Source organism: Oncorhynchus masou, chromosome 29 (assembly GCF_036934945.1).
Source record: "Oncorhynchus masou masou isolate Uvic2021 chromosome 29, UVic_Omas_1.1, whole genome shotgun sequence".
Taxonomy (NCBI): domain Eukaryota; kingdom Metazoa; phylum Chordata; class Actinopteri; order Salmoniformes; family Salmonidae; genus Oncorhynchus; species Oncorhynchus masou.
In genome coordinates this window covers 76,387,944-76,397,904 of record NC_088240.1, presented here as the reverse complement: position 1 = coordinate 76,397,904, position 9,961 = coordinate 76,387,944, and the positions used below count along the sequence as shown (strand labels likewise).

Genomic DNA, 9,961 nt, shown 5'->3' with positions numbered 1-9,961 from the left:
TGCATATCCTTGCTTCAGGTCCTGAGCTACAGGCAGTTAGATTTGGGTATGTCATTTTAGGCTAATTTTCTTTTAAAGGGGAGGATCCTTAACAAATGCTGGGTTAATTTCACATAATCACATCCATTGAGGAAGAAGAAAATTACACCCCATATCCCAAGAAGGAAACTGTAAATCACGATCGTTGCATAAGGCCGTCTTAAAATGTGTTGCTTGTTTTCTGCCTTTTAATATCACACAGTGTTGTGTAAATGCAAGGGGAACTTACATGTTATATTTATATTTATATTCTGTTTGATAAGAGATTATGAAAAATCATAATCACACCTAGCTAGCATTAGGAAGGGATCACTTCTGCCTCAGCAAATAAACAAACTCACTGTCTTTTCCACTGGGCACAGACGTCAATTCAAAGTCAATTCCATGTTGAGAGAGAGATATCTGTACTGTTAATTTCTGATTGTTTATTTCACTTTTGTTTGTTATCTTTTCCACTTGCTTTGGCAATGTAAACATGTTTCCCATGCCCAAAGAAACCATTGAATTGAATTGACAGAGAAAGAGAGAAAGAGAGAGAGAGAGAGAGAAGGAAGGAAGAGAGAGAGAGAGAGTCAGAGGTATATATTTCTGTCTTAATCTACTCATCTCATCATCGAAACACATCTCTCAACAGCTCCATATTAGCGGCATTACAACACTATCAGAACAAAGGTTCAGTAAAGCAATAAAGGGAGAGCGAGTGATGGGAAGGGGTGGAGTGGTCAGGGGAAGTATCTTATTGTGTTGGTGTGTATTGTGTGCCACATCTGGACATACTGATCTGGAGACCGTGCCAAAAGCAGCCTCTAGAATCCTCCTCTCTGCAGCTAGTTTAAACAGCCAGAACAGTGCTCCTCGTGCCAGAGAGGGAGGGCAGGAAGGAAAGGGAGGAGAGAGAGAGACGCACAGGGCAGATGAGGGGCATCGGGGCTTTCCACTCTGGAGGACAAGCGAGGGGGAAAGAGGTGGGTGAGAGAGGAGAGGAAGCAGCTCTATATTCTCACTGAGAGGACGGAGGACACAGCAGAGGAGAAGACAAAGAGTGAGTGATACGTCAGCGGAAGAAAGAAGTCAAAGTCAGAAATAGTGATAGAGAACAAGGAGAGAGATCTGGAGACAGAGAGGCAGAGTGTGAAAGGATGTACATTCAACTGAGACCAGTGATCAACAACATGAATGGTGAAGAAGAATGTTTTACTTGAATAGTAACAATTTTACAGAGAAGAATTACTGAAAAACACAAACTTTATGATAGAGTCAACATTTTAACAAAGAGACTATCATCAAATGGACAAGAGATGGCTGTATTGGAATGCAAAACTGAGGAATACCTTCATGATGCTTCTGGGGTGAAAAGGTGCTGTGAGCGTTGTCGTAAAGGTCAGTGACTACTGGTGTGTTTCTGTTGTCGTAAAGGTCAGTGACTACTGGTGTGTTTCTGTTGTCGTAAAGGTCTGTGACTACTGGTGTGTTTCTGTTGTCGTAAAGGTCAGTGACTACTGGTGTGTTTCTGTTGTCGTAAAGGTCAGTGACTACTGGTGTGTTTCTGTTGTCATAAAGGTCTGTGACTACTGGTGTGTTTCTGTTGTCGTAAAGGTCAGTGACTACTGGTGTGTTTCTGTTGTCGTAAAGGTCAGTGACTACTGGTGTGTTTCTGTTGTCGTAAAGGTCAGTGACTACTGGTGTGTTTCTGTTGTCATAAAGGTCTGTGACTACTGGTGTGTTTCTGTTGTCGTAAAGGTCAGTGACTACTGGTGTGTTTCTGTTGTCGTAAAGGTCAGTGGCTACTGGTGTGTTTCTGTTGTCGTAAAGGTCTGTGACTACTGGTGTGTTTCTGTTGTCGTAAAGGTCTGTGACTACTGGTGTGTTTCTGTTGTCGTAAAGGTCAGTGACTACTGGTGTGTTTCTGTTGTCGTAAAGGTCAGTGACTACTGGTGTGTTTCTGTTGTCATAAAGGTCTGTGACTACTGGTGTGTTTCTGTTGTCGTAAAGGTCTGTGACTACTGGTGTGTTTCTGTTGTCGTAAAGGTCAGTGACTACTGGTGTGTTTCTGTTGTCATAAAGGTCTGTGACTACTGGTGTGTTTCTGTTGTCGTAAAGGTCAGTGACTACTGGTGTGTTTCTGTTTTTCGTAAAGGTCTGTGACTACTGGTGTGTTTCTGTTGTCGTAAAGGTCAGTGACTACTGGTGTGTTTCTGTTGTCGTAAAGGTCTGTGACTACTGGTGTGTTTCTGTTGTCGTAAAGGTCAGTGACTACTGGTGTGTTTCTGTTGTCGTAAAGGTCTGTGACTACTGGTGTGTTTCTGTTGTCGTAAAGGTCAGTGACTACTGGTGTGTTTCTGTTGTCGTAAAGGTCAGTGACTACTGGTGTGTTTCTGTTGTCGTAAAGGTCAGTGACTACTGGTGTGTTTCTGTTTTCGTAAAGGTCTGTGACTACTGGTGTGTTTCTGTTGTCGTAAAGGTCAGTGACTACGGTGTGTTTCTGTTGTCGTAAAGGTCTGTGACTACTGGTGTGTTTCTGTTGTCGTAAAGGTCAGTGACTACTGGTGTGTTTCTGTTGTCGTAAAGGTCAGTGACTACTGGTGTGTTTCTGTTGTCGTAAAGGTCAGTGACTACTGGTGTGTTTCTGTTGTCGTAAAGGTCTGTGACTACTGGTGTGTTTCTGTTGTCGTAAAGGTCAGTGACTACTGGTGTGTTTCTGTTGTCGTAAAGGTCAGTGACTACTGGTGTGTTTCTGTTTTTCGTAAAGGTCAGTGACTACTGGTGTGTTTCTGTTGTCGTAAAGGTCAGTGACTACTGGTGTGTTTCTGTTGTCGTAAAGGTCAGTGACTACTGGTGTGTTTCTGTTGTTCAGGTGGCTGTTGGAGCAAGATGTCTAAAAGACGAACATTATACAAGCACCTCATATTATATGTATTAACTGTTTGTCTACAACATGACCATATTATCAAATGATGAACTGCAGTGTAGAGGGGAAAACAGCAGTCCCTTTATCTCCACAACACTACATGAACACACAGGAGGCTGCTGGGGGGAGGACGGCTCATAATAATGGCTTGAACGGCACAAATGGAATGGCATCAAACACATGGAAAACATTTGTTTGATGTTGATAATACCATTCCACTCATTCTGCTCCAGCCATTACCACGAGCCCATCCTCACCAATTGAAATGACACCAACCTCCTGTGATGAACATGTTACTATGGACAGCATAATACTGTGGCCTGTATGTGGCGGTATGGATGATCACATTTCTCTGTCATTCTCTCATTCCCAACCTCACTCCAGGACAGTATGTTCGCACCGACTGTGGCAAGTCTACAAAAACAGAGTGTGAAACCTGTCAACATGAATACTACACTGCTGAATTAAACTTCTTGAAACAATGTCTACCCTGTAGGGTCTGCTATTCCAGTAAGTCCCCCCCCCCTCCCTCTTCCCTGTTCTGACAGTTCCACTCATTGTTCCCCTGTCTCCTTAAAATAATCCCTTTCTGATCCGACTCCTCCTCTCTCACTCCCCACCCCTGCTCTCTCTCTCTCCCACTGTCTCGCGCTCTCTCTCACTCCCCCCGACCCTCCTCTCTTTCTATCCCCTCTCTCTATCCCACCTCTCTCTATCCCACCTCTCTCCTCATCTTTCCATCCCCTCTCTCTATCCCACCTCTCTCCTCATCTTTACATCCCCTCTCTCTATCCCACCTCATCTCTCTTGACATTATTTTCACCTCACTTCATCTTTTTCTGCCTCTCCCGTTCAATACCCCATCCATCCATCCCTATACCATCCTCTCTCCCACTCTTTCTCTCCCTTCTCTTCTCTCCGTCTCCCTCTCCCTCTACCATCCTCTCTCCCACTCTTTCTCTCCCTTCCCTTCTCTCCGTCTCCCTCTCCCTCTACCATCCTCTCTCCCACTCTTTCTCTCCCTTCTCTTCTCTCCGTCTCCCTCTCCCTCTACCATCCTCTCTCCCACTCTTTCTCTCCCTTCTCTTCTCTCCGTCTCCCTCTCCCTCTACCATCCTCTCTCCCACTCTTTCTCTCCCTTCCCTTCTCTCCGTCTCCCTCTCCCTCTACCATCCTCTCTCCCACTCTTTCTCTCCCTTCTCTTCTCTCCGTCTCCCTCTCCCTCTACCATCCTCTCTCCCACTCTTTCTCTCCCTTCTCTTCTCTCCGTCTCCCTCTCCCTCTACCATCCTCTCTCCCACTCTCTCTCCCTTCTCTTCTCTCCGTCTCCCTCTCCCTCTACCATCCTCTCTCCCACTCTTTCTCTCCCTTCTCTTCTCTCCGTCTCCCTCTACCATCCTCTCTCCCACTCTCTCTCCCTTCTCTTCTCTCCGTCTCCCTCTCCCTCTACCATCCTCTCTCCCACTCTTTCTCTCCCTTCTCTTCTCTCCGTCTCTCTCTCCCTCTACCGTCCTCTCTCCCACTCTTTCTCTCCCTTCTCTTCTCTCCATCTCCCTCTACCATCCTCTCTCCCACTCTTTCTCTCCCTTCTCTTCTCTCCGTCTCGCTCTCCCTCTCTCAGGCAGTAACCAGAAGGTATCGAGGGAGTGTGAAGCCAGTAGTGACAGGCAATGTGTGTGTAATACGGGTTACTACTGTACAGACGATGGATGTGAACACTGCCTACCTGTGACCCTGTGCCCTCTGGGTTCAGGTGTCGTGAATCAAGGTGAGAACTGCCTCCTCACCTCTACACCACAGGAGGTTGGTGGCACCTTAATTAGGGAGGACATGCTCGTGATAATGGCTGCAGCGGAGTCATGGGAATGATGGTTTGATGCCATTCCATTTGCTCCGTTCCAGACATTGTTAAGGGCAGTTCTCCCCTCAGCAGCCTCCTCACCTCTATACCCTGTTCTAATATGACAGACCATTGCCTCTGATGAGCTGATCATGAGTTGGAGATACAAAGGCTGGTATTGAAAAGACACCTGACAAGAAATCAGAGTCTGTAGTCTAATAAGATGCACTCAGAGTCAATGTTTAAACCACTGTGGGCCTTTGTCAGTACAAAACATCTTATTACTGTGCTTGTATAATCTGCTGGATGTACTTTACTTTGAGCAGCTGACATGTCTGACACTTGTTCCTAAACCCCCCAGCCAACCCCCAGAATGACACAGTCTGTGCCCCGTGCCAACCTGGGACCTATAACAGCGTCAACGATGCCACCACAAACTGCAAATTACACACCAGGTCAGAACCCTTCACACAAAGTGGCTCTGATTTTTATCGAACGCCAACTCAGTAGGTGCATTTGGTTGACACAAAACATGACATTTTTATACAATTGTGGGACAGCGGGGTTAACTGTGGAGTTAAACTCCTTTCTCTGTTTCACAATCACTTTCTTTCCTCTCTCAGGTGTGGGGACCTAGGGAAGGAGGTGAAAAGTGCTGGGACTGAGACTACCGATGCTGTGTGTGGTGCCTTCATATCTCGTAGGTCTAATAGGATCTCCTTTTCTTGCACAGTAGTATAGAATATATAGAAAACTAGATGGTATATATATATATATATAGCATTTTACCAATATTTCGTCCACCTCTTCTCTCTTCATTGAATGATTTGACATAAGTAATGTACATCTAATACTGTAAACAAGATTAGAGCACATTGCGTTCTCCCTCAGAAATGGTTCAGATAGAGCCTCATATAGATTGTCTGGGTTTTAGGTTGTTTTGATTGATCCTCTATCGCTCTGCCTCTATCTCAGGGTGTCACTGGATACTACCTACCAGTCTGTGGGCGGGACTAGTGGTGACCTCACTCATCATAATCTTTATCTGCATCTATTGGAGGGCCAAGCGTCAATCATACATGCCAGGTACGTATATCATCACTACCAATTCCCAAAAGTGTGTGTGTGCACTCATCGTGGATTTGATGTAAGTATTGGCTAGAGTTCCCACCATATTCTAGGGACTCTTTGTACTGTAGAACAATTTGTAGGTATTTAACAAGACTTTACAGTGAAACATTTTAATAATAATGAAAAATAGGGTGGTTGGTCAGGAGCGATGTAGGCGTGGTAGGCTTCTTGGGCAGGCTCACGTGAGTCCCCTTGTATGGGTACTTGGTAGGCCACCTCTTGGACAGACACAGGTTGGCCGCTAGGATGAGCATGGGGTAGGCTGCCCCATGACGGGCACGGGTCTGCCCCTCAGGCAGGCGCGAGATGGCTCCTTGGATTAGCACAGGTTGTTGAAAACCTGTGACATGGATTAGCCAAGGCCCAGGGCATCAAGAAAGGCTGGTCCACAGTGGTGACATTACAGGTTCAGTAGATATGGGTAGCTGGGGGAAGGGTTGGTGTAGTGTTGCCAGAGCACTGGAGCATCGCTCTGCCATTTACCACAATGGTGCTTGTTTAGGTTGGTAGCCCAAAGACGTGATGAATGGAGACAAAGTCATGCTGTTAGAGCCCGGTCCTGTTGATGGGTGATCAACCACTGACACTCCCTACAGTGACCACTGCACAGTCCTTCACATGAGAATGAAACGCTTTCTGCTGTGGTAGATGGAAATCTGCTGCAGTACAACTGGTAAACATCATCCGTCTTGAAGAACCATGAAAAATAAGCTAAGGAACCTAGATAGGTCATTGGTTGGATAGATGTCACCATGAGTACTTGCAAATCACAGAGACAGTGCCATAGTTCACCTGTTTATTGAGGACTTGTGAAGTTGGATTTGTGGGGTTCTGCAACAAAGGCGAGACATTATGAGCAGGTTATAGAACATATAAGGTGATATGGATAAACCTATTGAACCAATACATCTGAAATAAGGAAATAGGAAACAAACTTACTCTTAACACACAACTGGAAAGAAACTGAGCCATGGCTTGACAGGCTTTAAATACAAACAACAAGTGTGAACGAGCCTATCAGGGCAGTTCTGATCATTACTGACAGGTGTGTGATTGCATGAGCGAGTCAACAGGTGAAATCAACTTCAAATCAAATCAAATCAAATTGGTTAGCAGATGTTAATGCGAGTGTAGCGAACTTGCTTGATCAAGTCCACCTCAGCTGTATGCTACTCCACTCTGAGGGCTGTTGTACATACATCATTGTAACCTATCAACAACTTGTTTGTTTCTTTGGGAGTCATTCAAAAAGCCCCACTTGATAGTTAAGCCTACCAATTGTTAAGTAAATGCTCTTTTCGTTTCTCTGTGTGATTTCCCAGCCAGCAGATTTCAGATCATGTACAGTACATTTTACCCGGTGACAGATGTAGAGGCAGTGAGAACTCTTAGTGTGTATTTTCTCTCCTACACAGTGACAATATGCATCACATTGTAAAAGTATTAGGTGTCAAGGTGCTAGACGTAATTTGGATTGAATGAAAGGAAACAAGGTCATTGCTTTTCACCGTCAGACGTAGGAACTCGCCACTTCCTCTAGAGATTAATCAGATCAAAGACAATATGAGTTATAGTGAAACTCGCATGCATCGCTCATGTTTATGCTCGATCAGGGGCTGAGAGCACAGCACATCAACCAATATGAGTTATAGTGAAACTCGCATGCATCGCTCATGTTTATGCTCCATCAGGGGCTGAGTGCACAGCACATCAACCAATATGAGTCCAAGTGCAGATAAAAGTTACAGGAGCTTATATAAGGGGCGACACTAGACACCACTGCTATTGGCTTCTGGTTATAACATTTATGTTTCAGCCTAATATCTCAAACAAACAGATGTTTGTTGAGAAACGGCTGAGAATAAAATGGGAAATTGAGAGGACATTGTAGGCACACATATCTGTGATCTCAAACTCATATTCTCTCTTTGAAAAATGTTGTTTGAAATTATATTTCTGAAGGTTATTTGACATTGACATTTCAATCTTATATATATTTAATTCAAATCAAACTAAATGTAGGTTCCACCAAATAAATAACCAGTTAGACTACCCTGTGAAGGTAGAAATAAATAACCAGTTAGACTACCCTGTGAAGGTAGAAATAAGAACAACTGCCTCCAGATTCCATGTACATCTACTCATTATCAGTTAGGAAACTATAGTAGGTATGAAACAAGCTTCTACTGTAGCTTCTTGAGTTTGTGAGACTTGGGGACAAAACCACATCCTGTTCTATGTTGAGCTTGACACGGTTATTGGAAAACCACATGACACGTTTCAGTCAGCTAACTCATAGCAAGAAAGTGTTGTGTAAAGTACACTGGCGTCACCGGTTGACACATTTGGTGACTGTCCTATTTATCAATGCTTCACCAGTGGTGGTTGGACTTCCCCACAATAACAAGTCAGATAAGATACAGCAAGTATATGAATGTTGATAGTGCTACTCAGTGATCTCATGTCTGTCTGCCTGTCTTGTCTGTAGCCAACTCCAGTGGTCCTGGAATTCCTGTAGAGCCTGCACCTCCTTCCTTCGCTCCAGCTGAGCTCAAGTTCCCCACCGAGTGCAACAGCCATTGGAGCCTGGACCAGAAAGCCACTGAGCCACTCTTCATCAACACAGGTGAAAGTCCCTCAGTGGTAGTTGGAATAGTTCACCACAATTACAAATGTACCTCCTCTAGTGCACAAGAAAGGAGGTATTCAGTACACCCAGAGAGTAAGTTGGGTTTGTTTGCTGAGCTACAGGTTAGCATTAGCATCATAGAGTGCAGAACAATATGAGTGATGGGACCCTGGATACCATGGTACCATGGTTTAAGGGCTCGATTCAATCCATATAGCTGAGGTTCATCTCTATAGAGCAATTGAAATTTAAAGGCAACGTTCCCCTAAGCGATGTCAGCTCAATTGGAAATTACCTTTCAATTTCAAGCACGTAATTCAGCGCCATAGTGCTGAACTTCGACAATATGGATTGAATCGAGTACAAGGTATCCATAAGATAAATTAAATTAGACATTTTGATGAACTACCCCTTTAAATCATCTCCTGACAAATCGCATCACCAAAAACACATTGTTTCCATGTGGAGTCGCTATATGTGATAAACCTGTTCATTCGTCTATATTACACCATATCCATCACTCATAGTAGTTCTGCAGCTTCCCAATGATCAATAATGTGATGCAATGATCAATAATGTGATGACTCTCCTCACTTAGAATGGATCAGATGTAATGTAATCTAAACTGAGGCTGCCCATATAATCAACAATCAGGATGAGCTATTTCTCCATTTGCAAGAGCCTAAATCAAATCATTAAAATACAGATGTATTGTTACCTCTATGGAGATGATGAGATGGGGCTTGTGTAGGCTTCATGAATGATAAATGCTGTACTACGTGAGGTTGGAGGAGGGTTATTGTTGTGTGGTCATACTATTTCCCTTGTGTATCCCAGCTGTTATTCAGGTAAACGGCTATACTTCAGACTGTGAAGTTGAGGCCGATGGCACCACCATAACAATGACAACAGAGCGATTCAGCCAATCGGATCACAGTAATGGAATGAGAGGAAATGACATCAGACCCTCCCGCTACCTATCAGAGCCACAGGAAGATGAGTGGCCAGGGACTTAATTCTGATTTTCAACTAAATATTACTTTTTTCAATGAACAAGACCCACATGGGAAAATAACTGAGCAGATTCCTCCTTGAAGGTTCCTGGATACAATCCCTTTTGTAAAGTCTTCTCTCTGCAATGCAAATATACTGAACATCCTATGAACATTCTTTGTTTCTTAGGTCATTGAAAAAAACTGTTGGGGACGGCTTAAATAAAGTGTAACCCCTGAGGTCAAATGTCATCATAGCTTCTCTATTTTACATTTTTCTAAGGAACTTTCAAAGCCCAGGGCAGCTGGAATTCCCCTAACGAAGACGTGTTGTCCTCAGTAGCTTGATATGAACATCACTGTGGTGGAAAAGAGATTGTTGAAGTAGATGTATATAGATAGATATTCATTTTGACATCACA

General features: G+C 44.0%; 1 protein-coding gene across 2 annotated transcripts; it reads left to right on the top strand.

Moving 5' to 3' along the window:
• Positions 1-756: 756 nt before the first annotated feature.
• LOC135520580 (tumor necrosis factor receptor superfamily member 5-like) lies at positions 757-9,791 on the top strand. 2 transcript variants are annotated; one of them, XM_064946237.1, is made up of 8 exons: positions 757-1,218; positions 3,332-3,457; positions 4,569-4,715; positions 5,149-5,242; positions 5,411-5,487; positions 5,763-5,873; positions 8,407-8,544; positions 9,385-9,791. In XM_064946237.1, exons 1-8 carry the CDS (start codon positions 1,179-1,181, stop codon positions 9,561-9,563), a joined length of 912 nt encoding a protein of 303 aa, XP_064802309.1. In that variant the 5' UTR covers positions 757-1,178; the 3' UTR covers positions 9,564-9,791. The 2 variants fall into 2 exon arrangements, with proteins under 2 accessions (XP_064802309.1, XP_064802308.1); XM_064946236.1 differs by having other exon boundaries at positions 760-1,419.
• Positions 9,792-9,961: the final 170 nt, after the last annotated feature.

Bases quoted from the DNA above. Each gene is read 5' to 3' on its own strand.
- LOC135520580 (XM_064946236.1), top strand. From the start codon at position 1,338: ATGGCTGTATTGGAATGCAAAACTGAGGAATACCTTCATGATGCTTCT. The intron at 4,716-5,148 runs GTGAGAACTGCC...TAAACCCCCCAG, and splicing joins TTCAGGTGTCGTGAATCAAG to CCAACCCCCAGAATGACACA. The intron at 5,874-8,406 runs GTACGTATATCA...TCTTGTCTGTAG, and splicing joins GCGTCAATCATACATGCCAG to CCAACTCCAGTGGTCCTGGA.